This window comes from Osmia bicornis, chromosome 15, assembly GCF_907164935.1.
Source record: "Osmia bicornis bicornis chromosome 15, iOsmBic2.1, whole genome shotgun sequence".
Lineage (NCBI taxonomy): Eukaryota > Metazoa > Arthropoda > Insecta > Hymenoptera > Megachilidae > Osmia > Osmia bicornis.
In genome coordinates this window covers 8,571,772-8,590,225 of record NC_060230.1, presented here as the reverse complement: position 1 = coordinate 8,590,225, position 18,454 = coordinate 8,571,772, and the positions used below count along the sequence as shown (strand labels likewise).

The window sequence follows — 18,454 nt, the reverse complement described above, 5'->3', positions numbered from 1 at the left end:
ACGTGTATTAGACTGTTGTAGTGCGAAGTGTTTCACATTTTTATATTAGGGTAGAGCAGATGGCGCTCGTTTTCGAGTCACAAATTCACGACTCTTTGAGAACAAATGATGTTCAGTCCATGCCAGTCCTTGTATATTGTATATATCAGTATATTTACATATATATATCTGTAGTTACTGGCAAAAACACGTGTCGTATTTTGCGACATGTATCAAGTAATAATTGTTTACAAAGTATAATATTTTTATTATTTTAAAAAGGAGTAGTTTCTAAAATACACATCACAATGCCTGTAATAAACAGAATAGTGTGAGTATTGTCAGCCTGTACCTAAGTGGCATATATTGGTTATGTTAAAACATTAGATTTTTATAAAATTGAAAATATTGATATATTGCAGAAAGCCAAATACCCATAGAGGTAAAAGAGCTATTTTAAAGAAAGAACCAAAATTGATAGAAGGTGCTAAACAAACTCTGTGTTACAAAGGTAAAAACAGTTCTGCAATAGTACTGGATTTTATGAAAGATCTGGTAAGTTAAATTAGAAGAAATTAGTAACAAAATGTGTTTTAAATTAATGTCTGACAAAATAAATATTTTGGTTTAGTATACTCTGAAGAAACCAGATGCATCATTATTGCAAAAGAAAAATGATGTACTACCATTTGAAGATGTAACACTACTTGAAAAATTTGCTATGAAGTATAACGCTCCTCTCTTCATGTTTGCTTTACATAATAAAAAACGTCCTCATAATCTTGTATTGGGAAGAATGTACGAGCATACATTATTAGATATGGCAGAATTTGGTGTAGAAAATTATAAAGGTTTAAAAGACTTTAAAATTCCAAAAGTTTCAGAGGGAATTAAACCTTTGTTAGTTTTTAATGGAGAACTTTTTGAAAATAATCATGAACTTAATAGAATTAAAAACCTCCTTGTGGATATGTTTCAAAGAGAGCCAGTTGAAAAGATTAGATTACAAGGTCTTGAGCATGTTCTCAGTTTCACAGCTGTTGAGAATAAAATAATGTTAAGAAGCTATAGGATACTTTTGAAAAAGTCTGACTGTAGAACACCAAGGATCGAATTGGAAGAAATAGGACCAAGGGCAGATTTAGTATGTAGGCGTACTAAACTTGCTTCTGAAGATCTCTTTAAACAAGCATGCAAGAAGCCAAAAGAATTGAAGGTAAAATTATTATTCCATAAAATAATTTATTTTATGAACTATTTATTTTCATTCGTGTTTTCCTTTAATCATAGGTTAAAAAGAAGAAGAATGTCTCTACAGATAATCTTGGCACAACCTTTGGTCGTATACATGTCGGGGCACAAAATCTTAATAGCATTCAAACAAGAAAGATGAAAGGACTTAAGAAAACCATGGCAGAAAAGAAAGCTGAAATGAAACGAAAAAATACAGAAATTCAAGTCAGTGATGACAGTTCAAAAAGGTCTAAGAATACTACTGATTCAGCCGATTAATAATATTAACGCAAAACCGTCCTTTAGAATCAGCATAAAAAAAAGTGTAAATATAATTTTTTATTAAAACTATTAATTTACAATACAAATTTTTGGTTAAAACCGAGTTCAGTATTTTTTAATACTCCAAATAGTTTCATTTTTCTGGTCCTAGAAGTAGAATAAAATTACATTGCATATGAAATGCATTTACGAAACAAATTATTCAAATATTTTACCTTTATTGTTACTCCGCAAGAGGAAAGATTTAATCGTGCTTCGTCGCATGCCGTTAGTATGATTTTGTCTTTTACATCTTGTTCTAAAGCCCTATTTCGAACAGCGCTTCTGAATTTTACGAAGTGCTCTACGATATTGTTCATTCTATCATCTTCTGCTGTCAAGGAATTTAAAATACCAAATCTTGAAAACATTGTTGATATATAATTTGACACTGCAGCTATTGCTGGTATACTTCTCTTGTTAAGGTCCTATGTTCAATGAAACAATATTATTTCTAATACTGTTATTATTATAAACTAACAGTCAAATTTTAATTCAAAATTACAAAGATTCTACTTACATTAGGTTTATGTAACATTTTATTTGCTACATCAATTAAGTTTAAAAGTAACTTCATGGTTTTTGCAGTGTTAAAATCGTCTGCTAATGCAATATCAATGCTACTTTTTGTTTCGTCCAAACACTGTAATCAATTTTAATATTATACATTCCACATTTAGATGCATTTACATAAAAATAATAGAATATAAAAAACTAACATGTAACAATGCAACTTCATCAACATTGCCCATATTCCATCTTCCTGCAATGTAATTCTCACAATCGGTAATAAAATGTTCGATTTTATGTAATGTAGTTACTGCATTTGTCAGTATAACATCAGAAAATTTAACTTCTAAAAAACATAATGAATATTTAATTTAAAAATATTCGATGTTTATAAATCAGTCAATAAAAATTTATAGCATACCATTTCTATAATTAGTAAGTAAGCAAAGCATTCTCAAATGATTCGCTGTGTATTTTGCAAGAAATTCTCTTATATTAATTGTATTATTCAAGCTCTTTGACATTTTTGTATCATCTAAAAATAAGTGACCACAATGTAACCAATAGTTCACCCATTGCTGTACTTCATGGTAACAGCATGATTGGGCTTCTTCATTTTCATGATGTGGAAATGCAAGGTCTATTCCGCCACTATGGAGATCCACACAATTTCCAAAAACTGTGCTAATTTAAATACAAGCTTTTATGTAGGTATATTACGTAAAGAAAAATAACTTCCTAATTCATCTTCGTAAAGCAATATTTTTTTCTTTTTTTTTTCACAGGAAGATATTACCTTGCAATTGTACTACATTCTATGTGCCATCCTGGTCTTCCCTTACCCCATGGTGATTTCCAAAATGGTTCACCTTGTTTAACTGCTTTCCATAAACAAAAGTCTGTTGCTGACTTCTTTTCAGGATGATTACTCTCAGGATATGGGGTTCCCAATTTTCCATAAAGGTCATATTTAGTTGTATCAAAATACACAGAACCTGTAGAAACAAAAATGATTCGTTAATAAACATAATATAATAATTCAATGATCATATCAATTAGTTTTACCATCTTTTGTAAGATAACCATAGCCTTTATTTATGATCCCATTAACAAATTCAATAATTTCAGGTATATAATCGGTGACTCTACAATACAAGTGAGGCTTGATAACATTTAACATTTTCATATCTTCTATAAATTCATTTTCATAATGTTTAGCAAGCGTCTGATAATTTTGTTGCTTCTTCTTTGAACTTGCTATTATTTTATCATCTATATCAGTTATACACATGACCATTATAGTATTTATATTGAAATGGTCTGATAATATTCTTCTAATAATATCCAAATTCATGTAAGTCCTACAAAATAAATTTCTCTGTTATTCAACAGCTTTCCATTGTATAAATAAAGTATTTTAAATGATTTTAAGCCTTACATTGCATGCCCAATATGTGCAGAATCATACACAGTTGGACCACAGACATACCAATTAAGAACATTTTTATTCTTCAAAATTAATGGTACTTTACATTTTGTCAGGGTATTATATATTGTAATATTTGTTTCGTATCCAATGGGTTTTAACCACTGCAGTATTTTCTTCTGTTTTGTTTCAGCATGTACGAAACGATAACATAATTCCCGTAACTTGTAGTTAAAGAGATTTTTCATAGACATATTCATTTGAATGCTTTTGATTACTTGAATGTAAAATTAAAAAAATAACTTCTGTTTTTATTACATGCAAGTATATGTATAAGTACTGTCAAGTACTGTTTACTTCGATAGTTAACCTAATCCGACGTAACCTTCTTTACCTTGAATTTTATAACCTATATGACTTGCGCATAGAAAGTAATGATTGCCGCCATCTAGTTTAAAAAATTTAAATAAATACATGATAGAATATTAATCACAGTTATCATGAATTGATATAACAGATTAAGAGCGGCATCTTTAAAAAAAATTCAGTTTCAATGTTCCGAAAGCAACAGTGATTATCCGTCAAAATTAATTATGAGAAAGTTGTATCGTTGGTACAATAATGATAAAATGAATCGGTGAAATGCGATTAAATGCGTGGGTTTGTTTCCACGTGGGCTAGAAAATAAAGTGGGAGGGAAACATAAATTAAGTGTGCAATGATGATGTCATTGCCCCGACAGGTTATGAGCAGTACGCGCCGAGGATGTCAAGATGGCTGCCACGTACATACATCTGATCGGAGGTGTGTGCGCTCGCGAAATTTGACGCCGAACTGTGATAAAAGGGGCTGTCTTTTTCGCCTCCCTGATATGGTGACAGTGCAGAGTTAGTCGGCCTGTATCCATGAGCACCACTTTATACACCATCGATGATAGTTCTTGTCGTCGCGGCCGCCGGCGGCTCGCATTGAATCATGTTCAGTAAAAAACTTCATGTAGACGTCAAAAAGTCAACACTGAAGATTCAGGATGTTAAAAAGGATAGTGCAACTCGATTTAAGCATCTTAAGATCGTACTAGGTGAGCCAGTGTTCCTCTGTCTCGTATATTCCTGCCGTTCCATGATATAAGCTAATGATAATCCGTGGCGAAAATTAACAAGCAGTTGTACGGTACTAGTTAATGAATACGAAGGTAGTTAAAGGAGAGGGGCGGCAATTTTGTTAGCATTTGCCGCCTACACATAAGCAGCGAATCAGTTTTAATGCTGTCGTAGAAGTTCTGGAATTTTTCGTCAAAAATAGGACTAGATTATTTTTCACTTTTCCTAGAATCTGTTCTACTTCTGCTACCAACAGCTGTAGTATTTCAGTATCTTCCAATATAAACACACATGGTTCCTTTAATTTAATATACTATTAAAATAATAAATTGGTATCAATACTAACAATATTTGATTTGTAATACCAAATTCAAGATATACATTTACCTTACTTTAACAGAAGTTTAATCAGTAAAACAGAGTTTCCTGTTTGAAAAACAGAGTCATTTATTTACATACATTTATATATTGTAATTGTGTAGTATTGAGTGATAGTATCTAATCACCAAACCACATGACCACATTAACCAGTCTACCATTGCCTCCAAATCCATCTAATGTTACATTATTATTACGCACATATAATATTGTGCATTTGCATGTACAAGTCTTGTCAGTCAATAAAAGCATTTACAGCTTACTTGTTAATTGACTCATTTACAAAAAAAAGATACGATTCAGTGGCAAATATTTCTCTGTAGTTGCTTATAATAGCATACTTTTATACATATACATTACATAACTTTAAAAAATAATAAAAATTTCTTTTATCCCTTCAGTATTTCTTATTTCTCATATGAAATTATAGAGGTATATCTGTATAAACTTATTTTTATGATTACCTATTTATATATGAAAGTAATACTTATAGTTGTATGAACATACATAATAATATTAATAAAATTTTACCACATAAGTACAGATACTCAAAACCAATGATGATGTAATAGAGGTTCTATGACCTATCTTATAAAATGAACATGTAGATTATTTACAGTACATAACAGTTTTTGTACTTATGTTTTATAGAAAATGTGGATACTGATGAAGCAAAGGGGTTTTTTGAAGGCAACTTCAGTCATGTGTATTTTATTCTATATGATTGTTTTGTGTCGGCTGAAGCAAACCTAAGGCAAAGAGGTAAAGTTCCTAATACAGATTCTTTATATTCTAATAATGTAAATTACACTTGCCTTGCATACAAGTATGAATATGACTGCAATTTCTGTCAGTGTAACTGCAGTTTTATTTATAACAATATATGTATTTCTGATTATATTAAAATTAAAATTAAAATTATATATAGTTTGCTTGTTTTCTTTCTATTTTGCTGCCAGAACTTTCCTTCCACATTGGTGAGTAATAGACAGGTGATAAAATACATATCCCATGCATGTTCAAGTTTGAGTTCATCTGATTGCTCAAGTACAATGGCTTTATGATTAATCTATACATAGAAGTTCCATAGACATGCTTTTTTTATTTTTATTTTTTTATTAGTAATAAAGTAATATATACATATAGCTTATATGACTAAATGTTATATACTAAGAAAATATATTTTTATAGTGCATAAAGCACACAGGGAGGAATTGGAACAGGTATTGCAGCTCTTGGAAAAAGTTTTAACTCTTCTCCCTGAGCTTCTTAACAGAAGATGGCAATGTCATAGTCTGGCAAGGATTTTGCAGAAACTTTTACATCCTGGTAATAGTTGGAAACTTAGAAGAGAAGCTATAAGGTATATTAGGTTTAATGTAGTGCATATATGTATATTGTATACAGTACATTGTATACATGTATAATTTCAGGTATTTTATTTTGTGGTATCAAGCACTTGGTGAAAATGCACCTGAACACATTCATCAGATGTTTGCAAGCTTGGTACCAGGCTTTCCACCTCAGCAACCATCTCCTTACAAGTCTGAACGTAAGATAGATGGGAAGAAGGATAAATTTGCTAAAGTAATTGGTTGTGATGATAAAGATAAGAGAGAATTTTATGATACACAATTGTCACAAAGTACTTTTCATGATAATGGGTCCAGTCAGTGTCCTGTCACTCCGGTGGACAATGGGCCCATTTTACCTCCGCAAAGTGGGGAAAAGCCTCTTGATAATGAGACTGTTCGATTTTTAGAAGCACTACTTGAATTTATGGTTACTCAGGTTGTAAAAATAGAATGGCGAGATAAATCTTCGCGACAGCACAAGACTTTTCAGTTTTTATTAGAACGTTTTAAAGCTACGTATCTTCGTTATATTTGCCCTGAGTTCGATGATAATTTCTCATTGTACAAACCGAATTTAGAATTGCCTACGATGCGTAAACCAACGAATCAGAGTCAAGATAATTATGTATTATGTAAAGTTGCTTTAATTAAATGGATCGCTAGCTTCACTCATGTCGCTAGAAAGGATGCTCGTGTCACACATCTTTCACATAGGTATTATAATAAAGCTAGAACTTCAATTTGTTAATATAAAATAATGTTTAATATAAAAATTTTCTGTTTTAGCACAACTCCGAACGAAGAGAATACAGAATCAGAACTTCGTCGTGTTTCGGTTACTCAAAATGCAGTTGATTCTACTTCGCTGTCTCCTGAATCAACTGTATCTCAACAAGAGAATCAAAATCAGGATGATAGTACCGTTTCAGCAGTTACTCTTGTTAGAGAAGTTTTATACGGTAACAGAGATAATGTAAATTTTGTCCACGAATTGTACAGACAAGCGTTTTTGCTGGACTTTAATCATGCTGGTGCTATAAGAAAGGCTATAGCTGTTTATAAGGACTGGATCCAAATGAATGTAAGTCATCTCATAAAACTATTATTATAATGACCCTATAATTGTCATTTACTATTACAGGAACTCCCACCATTCATGTTAGAACCATTGGAGAGTCACAAAGAAAGAGATTTAGAAGATAATACCAAAAAAGATGCAAACGATATCGATAAAAGTCCGTCTGAAAGTTATCGGCAGACGAGATTAAGGAACGACTCTTATCTTGGTGCTATACACAGAGAAAATTTATTTATAAGAGCAGGATTACAGAATGTTTTACAAGTATTCATCACCCAGGCTTCTAATGTATTTTTCTTAGAAAATTCCGGACCCAACGCGTCCTTAACATTGCTCGAAGAACAGACGGATAGTTGCAAAAGAGTTTTGAATGTTTACCGATACGTCGTAATGAATTCTAGATTAGAACCTGCTACTTGGGAACAATTGCTTAGGTATATCTTCTTTAAAATAACAAAATAATACAATAGATTAATGCTTTTATTTATTCATTAGGGTATTGTTGCAAATAACATCGCTTGTTTTAAACGAGAAATCTTCTCGACGCAAAGTTCAAGAGAGCATCGGTGGCAAACTTGCACCTGCTATATTTCAGACCTTAATCGTTACGTGGATTAAAGCTAACTTAAACGTTGTTATTTCTACTCAGTTATGGGATCAGTTTCTGGAAGTTTTGACGTCGTTAACACAATGGGAGGAATTAATTCGAGAATGGGCGGTATGTTGAATTAAATTTCCCCCTGAGGATGGAAACAGTAAAATTGTATTTTACGTTTGCATTACAGAAAACATTGGATACTTTAACAAGGGTACTTGCCAGACACGTGTACAATTTAGATCTGAACGATCTGCCATTAGATAGATTGAGCGAACAGAAAACTAAAAAGCGTCGGGGTGTTGGAAGCCGCGCTGCATCCACAGGAAGCGTTCAACCCCCACGCAAAGGAAGCGTTGACCAAGATAACAATGCTGTTTCTAAAGAAAATGTTACCGGTAAAAAAGACGGAATAACATGTTTTTGTGATCTTCAACTGTTTTAAAATATTATTACACATAAAATACTTATTTTCAATAGACCACCCTATGCGAGATTTAAGGAAAGTACGACCTCTTCCACGCAGTGCAAGTGATAATAATATATACAATGGAAAAGCACGCGTAAAGGTTCATAGACATCGTACGCATACAGTGCATAGCGGTATCCCTGGTAAGCAATTCGCCGATTATCGAATTCCACTTATTTTCCATTATAATATATATTAATTCTATTAATTCTATTATTTGGTAGTGCCATCTATGTTGCTGATATTGCGTGCAGTTTATTTATAACTTTGTCTCTTATTTTTTTGCTTTGACGCTGAGTCTGGTTTAAAAATAACTTAGTTTGGCAGCGGTCAGACACTTGTTTCGTCTCATTCTTTTCTTTTTATCCTCTTATCCGCATCGTTCTTCTTACCCGTGCTTTCTCCTAATTTTACACGACGAATTATCCGTTAAATCGTTTTTTATACAAACATTACTCCCCGTGATTGCGGCTTATTTGTGTACTAAGTGTAAACAATTTCCACGCGAGCAGTACTCCCCCTATCGATAGAGCAAGATATGGCGCGACTTCTATCAACTAGTTCAACATCATCGTCAGGAGTTGGTCGGAAAATGTTACCCAACAGACGCGCTAAATCTTTGGACAGCGTTGTTATAGTCGATAGTGAACCACCATCGCCACGTTGCCCTTCTCCGACGCCTAGCAGCGGCGTTGACAGCAACAAAGACAGTCCCATACAGATAGAAAACATTGATGGCAGTAGTATTGGTAAGTATACCATTTGCCATTGTTTCATATCAAAGCATCATTTTTAATTGCATAACAATGTATACATATACATCTTTAAAATGTCAGAATACTTTCATGTGTTTTTTATTTGCTGCACAAAATTCATAATGTAAAACTAACAATGAAATAGATTATTACCTGAATAATAATTTATTGTTTTGCTCAATACGCTTGGCTTACGTTTTTTGTATATTAACGATTCTATTTATATGAAAATTATTTTCCACTTATATCATACAGTCTGGTATACTTGCATAGTGAAAATATACGCAGTTGTTTGTAATACACTTACTAATAAATTTTTGAATTCAAGCGACGAGAAACATTTTGTTTGAAGCGCACCTTGATTTCTTTATTCATTTTTAATTTTTGGTATAGTCTGAATAGTTTGATAGGTTTCATTATAAATTATTTTGCAGACACTAATGATGCATCAGAAAGAAGATCTGTTATGGCAGGTGGGGGTGTCCGAGGATGGTTACCTGATGTAGCGGTTGTATTGTGGAGACGTATGTTATCGGCATTAGGAGACGTAAATAATATTCAGGATCCGACTCTTCATGGTCAAGTTATGGATTACCTTGTCCAATTGACACAAACCCTTATAAAAGTATAACGCTCGTTTAATTTTCCATATTTTAATTAAAACGTGTTTATCCTATTCGTTATATTATCTTCTTGGTTATATAGATTCGTTTAAATCAAGGTGTATCTGGGGACAATCAAGTAACCCCGCCAGCTCCAGAACTTATACCGCCGTTAACAGTAATTGCTCCATGGTGTTTCAAGGTTTCTACTACATTATTTGTTATACTAGAATTACTTGAATATTCTCAGATATTTAACGTTATCTGTCTATTTATAGGCGATACAACTTCCTAGTCAGTACGAAGTTGGTAAATTGGCAGCATACCGTTTGATCTGCCTTTTAACAATACAGCCACAAGATATCAATTTACCAAAACAACACTTGACACTTTTTTATCGTGCGGTACATAATGGTATCGTTAGTAACGACAGTAAAGTATTACATGTACTGGTCAAGTATACCGGTCCTAGATTGTTCAGTTTAAATCTTCCTGGGTCTAGTCTTTTAATCTTGGATTATATTCACGCTGCTAATGTAATATTGAGCAGTCAGGATATCGGGGTATAATAAATATTTCATAGTAATTTAATGATACAATATTGTAAGAATATAAAAATTATATAAATATCATTACAGGCACCACGGACGGAGGCTGTTTCAATAATTGGATCATTACTGTCATTACCTGCCACAACAATTAAATTACCTGTGTTGCAACCTACTTCAACAGATATTGTAACCATGACATGCCCAGATGCAAAGGTAATAAAATGTAGCATTTATTTATGTCAGTAGTCCACTTAAATTTTTTAATACAAATTACTTCGTTTTTAGGAACATATAATCACGATTCTTTTAAGAAGTTGTAGGCGAGAACCAACCGGTATTGCAAGATGCGTGGCACTTTCAAGTATTGCTATGTTTGTGTACAGAGAACTGTGCTACAAAAATCAACACCCGCGGATACCAGAATCTGTCACGGTTCTTCTTTTAGCGCTTAAAGTAAGTTTTAGGTAGATAGTTACAGAGAAAATTTCTTTGGCTTAAAAGGTATTTTTGCATGTTATGAAAAGTAGATCTGAATTATATTTATTTAATACTTTGTACATAGAATATAGTTAAATAGCGAATATTCTTCAAATTTATCTAACATTGTTTGAGTTAAAAGTAGTAGTAGATTCCATTGAGTTTGATTGACAGCGGATGCAAAGGGCAGAGCGTCGGAGAGCTGGTTTCTGTTATCCACTAATGGATCAGGTAGTTTTTCTTGGGTTAATTAACCAATGTGTCGACCGTTTATTATGTGTTGTTACAGTATATACCTGTCGACTGATGTCTACGTGTCTTCCTAAGGATATCAACATAGCATGATTTATATTGCACGGCTGTGTGTGTAAAATGTTGGATATTTTCATATCCTTGATCCAATTATATCTTGCATTTGTTAGTGATTAACAGCTTTCTACGTAATACTAGTTGATGCAAATAAAAGGATAACGTTATGCGAATATAATAATTCAATTAAAATTGTTCTCTATTCTATAGGCCAATCATGCCATTGTCGCTCAAGTGGCATGTGATTCCCTGTTGTTGCTATGTGATAAAGCAGATACTCTCTTAGAATTGTATCCAAATGTGCCATGTAAAATAATTCAAGTAAGTTATTTACTAAGTTATTATTTTAAAATTCAATTCATTTATATAAATTTGTACGTTTACATATTTCAGATTTTGTCAGAAACACTTGGATATATGAATACACGAGAAAAACGTGGTCCTTTGATAATATCAATGTTGTTTTGTTTGGGAGAGTGGGCTATGCACCTTGGCCCATATGTTTTGTTACGTGTATTTCAAGGGAAACCATTATTAATGAGTTTATTCTCGGTCAGTAGCACACGATAAAATATATTTTATCGGCAAACTCAACACGATAAATTTATACTTTGAATACGCGCAGGTGTTGGATAATGTAGTGAAAGATAAAATCAATAATGATGCATCACAATTGAACAAAAGTCACGAAGATGAAGATGATGATTTCGATCCTGATATAACTTTGGATAACTTGGCTGATGAAACTTCCATGAAATCGCCTCGACGCGGAAATATTCAGTCTGTTCAGTTAGCAGCAAAAATGGTAAGTACATACGTCGTAGGTCTGGTTTTTCTTTCGTTAAGAATATACAGTAACATTTGAGTTTCATAGGTAATGATGCATTTGATCAATCATTTGGGACACTTTCCAATGGGCATCGGAGCTGCACGCTTATCTTCGCTAGTCGTCGAATTAGATGATGTACCCGGCATCGACGGGGACGAACTTTCCTCTGCCATTTTTCATGCACCAAATATACAATTACTAATGTTATCGAATTCCGTGATAATGTCACTCGTTGAACTGGCGGCATTAGATGCACCTGGAGGAGGTGTTACTGCTGGATTAACAACAGCTCCATCGTTGGTTAGGGTTTTGTTAAGGGATTTAGCAGGGAAAGCATCTTGGGATAGTTCTATTTTATACAGTCAACCGTTTGTCGAAGACGATATTCCAATAGCATTTACAAAACACGGTAATTAATAGAGATTTATTAAACTTCAAACTTTTGTCTTTCAATGAAACTTATTTTAAATCGATTTATTATTTCTAGTCGAGTGGAAATCAAAAGTACAAATAGAAGATCTGAACAGTGTCACAACATCTCAGACTTGTACACCTCGGCATACAATAAGACACCGCGAACCTCATATACTACCTACGTTTGCAAATGCTGCAAGTGATATGGATAATTTGGATGATGTATGTTTCACTATTTAAACAAGATTATTGCATAAAGAATATCATATTAATATTATACCTATACCTTCAGCTTTTACAATATATAGGACACACAAGTCCAGAAGTACTAACTAATCCAGAAGTAGCCCTTAATGCGCCTGCTAATCCGCCACAGGGTCATTATCTTGAAAGTGAAACCATCGCAACTATTCTGAATCAGAGAAATGCGGAACAAGAGCATATCAATAATTGGAATCAACATATTAGGTACATTATCGGTATTTGAAGATGTAATTATGACCTTATCGATAATTTATGAATGAATGTTATTTCAGCATGTGCGCGTCGCCGATAAGTCCGCCATCGTGTCGACCACCTCCAGCGCCCTTTCATCACTGCCGTCTTTTATTTTCGCACTTAGGTTTGTCGGGTTGGGAACAACGTACAAAATTGCATTTGTTGTCAAAGAATGAAAAGCTTCTACGAGAACTAAGGAATCTCGATAGTCAACGATCCAGAGAAACGCATAAAATAGCGGTGATTTACGTTAGCCAGGGTCAAGAGGATAAGAATTCTATATTAAGTAATGTCACTGCTAGTAAAGAGTACGAAAGCTTTGTCGCGAGATTGGCGTGGGAAGTGGAACTCGAATCGCATACAGGTTTTCTTGGAGGTCTTATACCTGGTAAAGCATCCGGAGTAACAGCACCCTATTTCGCTACATCCTTCACGGAGATACTTTTTCATGTAGCGACGAGAATGCCTTCCGATAGTCCTGAAAGTTTGTTACAGAAAGTAAGCTTTATTTATGTGGTTTCATAGGAAAAATACGTTAGAATCCATTACTTTATGGTCAAATACTTTACTTTATTATGGTATTTACAATACTCAATACTTAATGATTTCAGACACGGCACTTAGGTAACGATGAAATTCACATAGTTTGGTCCGAGCATTGGAGAGACTATCGTCGAGACATTATACCAACTGAATTTTGCGATGTTTTAATAGTAATTTATCCGTTGCATAATAAATTGTACAGAATTCAAATTTCTCGAAAGCCAGAGATTCCATTCTTTGGACCCTTATTCGATGAGTGCATCGTGGAAGATAAAGTTTTGCCCGGGTTGGTCAGAACAACAGCATTGGCAGCAAGTAGAGCAAAACGATCTACCCTTATGTTGTACCAGCATTAGTAAGCGTGCTACTTTTTCTCTCACTAATTTTATTTAATCTGGATTAAATATAAATAGTTTTATGAAATATTTTAGTTATGAGGAGAGAGCAAGATCTATCGATACTGTCATGAGAAACCATAAAGAAGCTACTACATTTGAAGAGTTTACAGCTAATGTATATTCCCCGGTACAACCACCAAGCCCATTCAGCGGTACTTCTTCTGTATCTGGTTAGTTTGCATACGTTAGTAAGGAGGACAAACTGTAAATTTGATTGTTTATTTATAGAAACACTTTAACTTAAAATAGTTTTATAGTTAAGTGCAAACCACGTTTATTTGTAATTTATCTCAATGCACAAATTTTTTATCTTCATAGCAATGAAAAAAAAAAAAAAATAGTCTTTCTTTTCACATAGAAACTGTGATCAGCTTATAGCTGAAAGTTCAACCTTTTTCAATAGTTTATGCATGAATTTAGATGTCAGTCATTATTATTATCAATGTCACACTGTCAGGCTCTACAACAAGCGTGCAATCCACAGCATCGTCAAACCTCGCAGCAGCCCTTATAGATTCCCATCAAGGTCGATCGGGTCTGCGAAGTTCTTCAGCAGCGAGCAGTGATAATCGCGCGAATAGAGGTGACTAACTCAGTCCACTAACCCCCACCCACCTTGTAACACCACCCAACAAGGTAGTATTATAATTTATTTATTTTTTTCTTTGCTGTTTTTCAATATTTTTTGTCTATACAAAATATATACTATTCCTTTATTTTTATTTTTTTGTAATTATTTTTTCCTAGATTACCTGCTAGTGGTTCTATATGTTATAATATTTTCGTAATTATGCGAATTTATACACTGGTTTTTAAGTTTTACCCAGTAAACTCCAACCTCTTTAATTACATATAAAAAATAAACATAATGTTCAATATACACGAATGATGATACTATAAAATATGCAAACTTGTATTGAGGTATTGTATATTGCGGAACAAGACTGAGGCTAAATATGTTCCAACTAGTTTTTATTTAATATCCATATCTCTTAATTATATTTTTGTTTAACAGTCTTACACAATCTATTCAGAGGTAAAACTTACTTTTACATCCATATTAGACATAGATGGATAATATCCCTTTAATATTTGTCATAATACATGTGCCATTTTAGTTAATATTGCTTAATAGAATGAGATAATGTACAGTACTCTACAAATATAGCACAGCATCTTGAAACAGAGTAGATTAATTAGAAAACGAGAACATAACTTTAGGCTTTTAATACTATATTTGCATGGCACTGTACATTGTAACTAGCTTTCAGTTAAATACATAGTTGCAAATGAATGTGCCTATTTGTAAATACAGGCATTCATCTCCTCATCACAGTTCAAACATTCAGTGTATATATGTATATATATATATACATCAGTTGATCTTACATCAGTTTTTTCATATAAAAAAATTATGCAAACAGTTTAACACTTCGATTTTTTTAGCTTAATTTATTTTATGAAATTAGCATTTTATAATTTTTTTTTTATAAACACAAATGATAAAGACTGCGTTTTATTTACATATTTTTTAAATCAGAGATTGCACGTTAATTTTTGCTATTATACATCTGCACATTATAATAAATCCATTGCATTTATTTTATATACTGTATGTAACTAATTCCTGTGTATAATTTCAAAACGTGCAATGTCAGTTGAAATATGTTCTGATTTGTTTTCAGTTTCTGATGGGAGTAGAGTGTGGTTTAGTAACGACACACCGGAGAGTACAGCACTCCATGGAATTTCTCCTAGACCTGTGAAAAAGATGTCATTTAAAACTGGACCGAAACAGCGGGCCAGCACTCAATCCACACCACCTGACAGTCCAAGATATAAATAAGGAATTTTCTATGAGAGTACCATAAAGAAAATGATCACTTTTGCACAAGAGGTTGTTTGGTCATATCCTAAAAAGTTGTAATTTAAGAGAATTCTTTAAACAATGCATCGCAGTAGCAACATGGTTCACTGCTCTATGCGCCAACAGATAGTAGACACGTTAAGGATTAAAATGATAGGTTCAGAATACCTGCTACTTTTGCAGTGGGTATGAGATATCTGAAGTTAGTCTTAGCGTTTTCTGTTTTCCGTCCTTAGGTTTAATTTTTATATTAAATGTACAGATCGTTGTTTGTTTGTTGCAACGTGAATATTAATTTATTGGAACGTAAACATACGAGAAGATTTAACTGATCATAGATTATACAATAGTACTAGATTTGTTATATACACTGATCAGCGTCACATGACAGCTATTTTGATTGTACAGTACTTTATTAAGATCAGTTTACCCTTGTACTTGAATAGGTAAGCTTAAACGATTGTATCAATTAAAGCTTCTATCTTAATTTATATTAAAAATAATGAGATCCTCGATGTTACATGCCTTCGTAAGAAAGAGAAAGATAACTCAATTTCTTGTAATGTAGTTGGGTGATAAGAAAATGAAACATGATTACCATATACGAGCGCTGAATGCGAGTCTACGAGAGTTGATAAGAATCAAATGTTATTTTTTAACGTCAAAGTTTTACGAATCAACATCGTGTCTCTTAATAATGTAATAACTTGTACTTTACCTCTCATATCGGTTTAATTTCGATGAAATATTTCTGGTAAATGTGGTACAATCACGGTCTTTTAAATATGTTTATACATTACATTCCATACAACAATCTTTTCTATATCTTACTCATTATCAATTATTTCAGTACTTTAGATATATTTTCAAAAAAAAAGATGAAAGCATTCCACTTGTCTTTTGTATTTAAATTCGACAATCGCCTATCAAAATTTACAACTTAAGTGTATAAATGATTGTTTAATTCCTGTACATTGTTGCAGAACAGGAAATCAATTAGGGAACACTTTTGTTATCATACCAAAATTATAAGTATTTGGTGCTTTACGATACGTAAAATAGAAATATTTTAAATACTGTGTCAAAAGTGAATAACACTGATGAGGATGAAAAAAGAGAGAGAAAGGAAGGAGAAAAGTTTTGAAAGTAAGAATAAAACTTTGGCTTCAAAAAAAAAAATTCATCTTGAGCACAGTGATAATAATCAAAGTATTAATATTATTCGTCGCTGTCGATATGAACAGAGTATAGAGAGAAATGATATATTATGATGAATATTGATAATGGTATTCAAGTTGAAATTGTAATAAATAAACATTACGAGTTTTTTGACCATTTTGAAGATTATCAGGAAAAAAGTTGCATTCGAATGTGTAGGTATCTAGCAACGAAGTTGTAGGTAAATATTATCGATACGCAGACCATGGCCAAAGCAGCATTATTTTTTCACTAATTTATAACGAAGTAGATTGAGAGTCGTGTATATGTATTGTACATAAATTGTTAAGCCCGTGAATGACGTTCAAGTCATTGATGGAAATTATTCTTTGCAAAATATTGTATCACTATGTTATTGAACAAAAGGATTGGTCTATATTCATATACATATACATATATATATATATGTATAGAAATGGAAGATGAACTTCTTATTACAATCTTGTGTAAAGATGCTTTTATGAATCATATTTAAATATTGTACTTAATTAATTATCTTCATCAATATCATTATAACATTTGTTCGCTATTATTTATATTATAAATATACAAGTTGCTGTTAATATTATTAGCATAATACTGAACTATTTTTCTTACTAAATATTTCTAACTGTTTGGAATGAAATTTAGCAAATGTAGCTGTGAGAAAAATGTAAGAGTAGTATTACCACTAAAGAAAATAATGCGGTGCCTCTTCTGCTCATAACATTGCTTAAATTTACATTCTTCAATTCCTTTTTGTAAGTTTCTGTTTCCTTTTGTTTTTACATTTTCAAATGTCTGTGTGTAAAAGCTATCACCAATACGAATATTAACTGTTCATGCAAGATAATCTGTACTATATAATTTTTACCTATTTCTTTACTTGTATGAAGATGTTACTATGTATATTAAAACGGAGAAAGTCTACGAAGGATACAAGTCTGCGATTCTTGTCTATATCAACATAAAACAGAGTTAATATATATCTACATATACGTATAATTATTTTATACAATTGAAAGGAAAGCTACATGCCTTCTCGTTCCGATTTATTTGGCAAATAGAATCTAGCTAAGATCTATTTAATTTTTTAATTACACGAATTAATGGGAACATTTTTAACGGCATCTGCGAATCGTAAAGTAACAAATAGATTACTTGAAATAAAATTTAATAAAATTTCTGCTGATAAACTGTATGTTATATGAAATTCAAACATTGCAGAGTCTATAGTTGATATAGAAAACGATAGCAATTGAATAGAAAACATATAAATATACTTACAATTCGTAAAAAGAAGTTAAACGATTCGTTTGTAGAGGCGGTATTTGGAATTGACTTGATTCTTCTATAATGGAAATTCGTTATCTAAAAATTTCTCTGATATCGTGTTGATTGTACACATTTCTGCGATGGAATGTACATTTTATTGCACAATAAAATTATAATGAATCAATTTTAACTGAACATATGCTTACAGATTATTATGAAGGTTTGAATTTAAAATTGCGCTCTTCTTAAGTTTCCCATTTTCAACTATAGGGGACGAGAAAATGAATCACCT

General features: G+C 32.4%; 3 protein-coding genes across 11 annotated transcripts; 2 read left to right on the top strand and 1 right to left on the bottom strand.

The window, feature by feature from the left end:
- Nucleotides 1-91: 91 nt before the first annotated feature.
- Nucleotides 92-2,916, top strand: LOC114876514 (ribosome production factor 2 homolog). Of its 2 annotated transcripts, XM_029188054.2 has the most exons (5): nucleotides 92-310; nucleotides 402-534; nucleotides 611-1,195; nucleotides 1,270-1,537; nucleotides 2,829-2,916. In XM_029188054.2, the coding sequence occupies exons 1-4, from the start codon at nucleotides 288-290 to the stop codon at nucleotides 1,489-1,491; spliced, it is 963 nt and encodes a 320-aa protein (XP_029043887.1). In that variant the 5' UTR covers nucleotides 92-287; the 3' UTR covers nucleotides 1,492-1,537; nucleotides 2,829-2,916. The 2 variants fall into 2 exon arrangements, with proteins under 2 accessions (XP_029043887.1, XP_029043886.1); XM_029188053.2 differs by lacking the exon at nucleotides 2,829-2,916 and having other exon boundaries at nucleotides 1,270-1,597.
- On the bottom strand, nucleotides 1,495-4,189 carry LOC114876512 (probable cysteine--tRNA ligase, mitochondrial). Of its 2 annotated transcripts, XM_029188049.2 has the most exons (8): nucleotides 3,482-4,189; nucleotides 3,109-3,404; nucleotides 2,840-3,038; nucleotides 2,465-2,727; nucleotides 2,253-2,389; nucleotides 2,054-2,176; nucleotides 1,710-1,961; nucleotides 1,495-1,641 (listed from the first exon to the last, which is right to left on the bottom strand). In XM_029188049.2, the coding sequence occupies exons 1-8, from the start codon at nucleotides 3,727-3,729 to the stop codon at nucleotides 1,600-1,602; spliced, it is 1,560 nt and encodes a 519-aa protein (XP_029043882.1). In that variant the 5' UTR covers nucleotides 3,730-4,189; the 3' UTR covers nucleotides 1,495-1,599. The 2 variants fall into 2 exon arrangements, with proteins under 2 accessions (XP_029043882.1, XP_029043881.1); XM_029188048.2 differs by lacking the exon at nucleotides 1,495-1,641 and having other exon boundaries at nucleotides 1,648-1,961.
- A 25-nt stretch (nucleotides 4,190-4,214) lies between these two features.
- Nucleotides 4,215-18,357, top strand: LOC114876509 (ral GTPase-activating protein subunit alpha-1). 7 transcript variants are annotated; one of them, XM_029188035.2, is made up of 29 exons: nucleotides 4,215-4,550; nucleotides 5,602-5,712; nucleotides 5,910-5,927; nucleotides 6,142-6,313; nucleotides 6,384-7,019; nucleotides 7,092-7,386; nucleotides 7,447-7,817; nucleotides 7,879-8,101; nucleotides 8,169-8,376; nucleotides 8,459-8,590; nucleotides 8,960-9,196; nucleotides 9,637-9,827; nucleotides 9,908-10,006; nucleotides 10,083-10,367; nucleotides 10,443-10,568; nucleotides 10,641-10,808; nucleotides 11,007-11,063; nucleotides 11,352-11,462; nucleotides 11,535-11,693; nucleotides 11,767-11,946; nucleotides 12,016-12,379; nucleotides 12,458-12,606; nucleotides 12,677-12,852; nucleotides 12,921-13,380; nucleotides 13,494-13,780; nucleotides 13,857-13,993; nucleotides 14,308-14,406; nucleotides 14,839-14,859; nucleotides 15,509-18,357. In XM_029188035.2, the coding sequence occupies exons 1-29, from the start codon at nucleotides 4,445-4,447 to the stop codon at nucleotides 15,667-15,669; spliced, it is 5,739 nt and encodes a 1,912-aa protein (XP_029043868.2). In that variant the 5' UTR covers nucleotides 4,215-4,444; the 3' UTR covers nucleotides 15,670-18,357. The 7 variants fall into 7 exon arrangements, with proteins under 7 accessions (XP_029043868.2, XP_029043865.2, XP_029043866.2 ...); XM_029188032.2 differs by having other exon boundaries at nucleotides 14,281-14,406; XM_029188033.2 differs by lacking the exon at nucleotides 5,910-5,927 and having other exon boundaries at nucleotides 14,281-14,406.
- The last annotated feature ends 97 nt before the right edge of the window (nucleotides 18,358-18,454 follow it).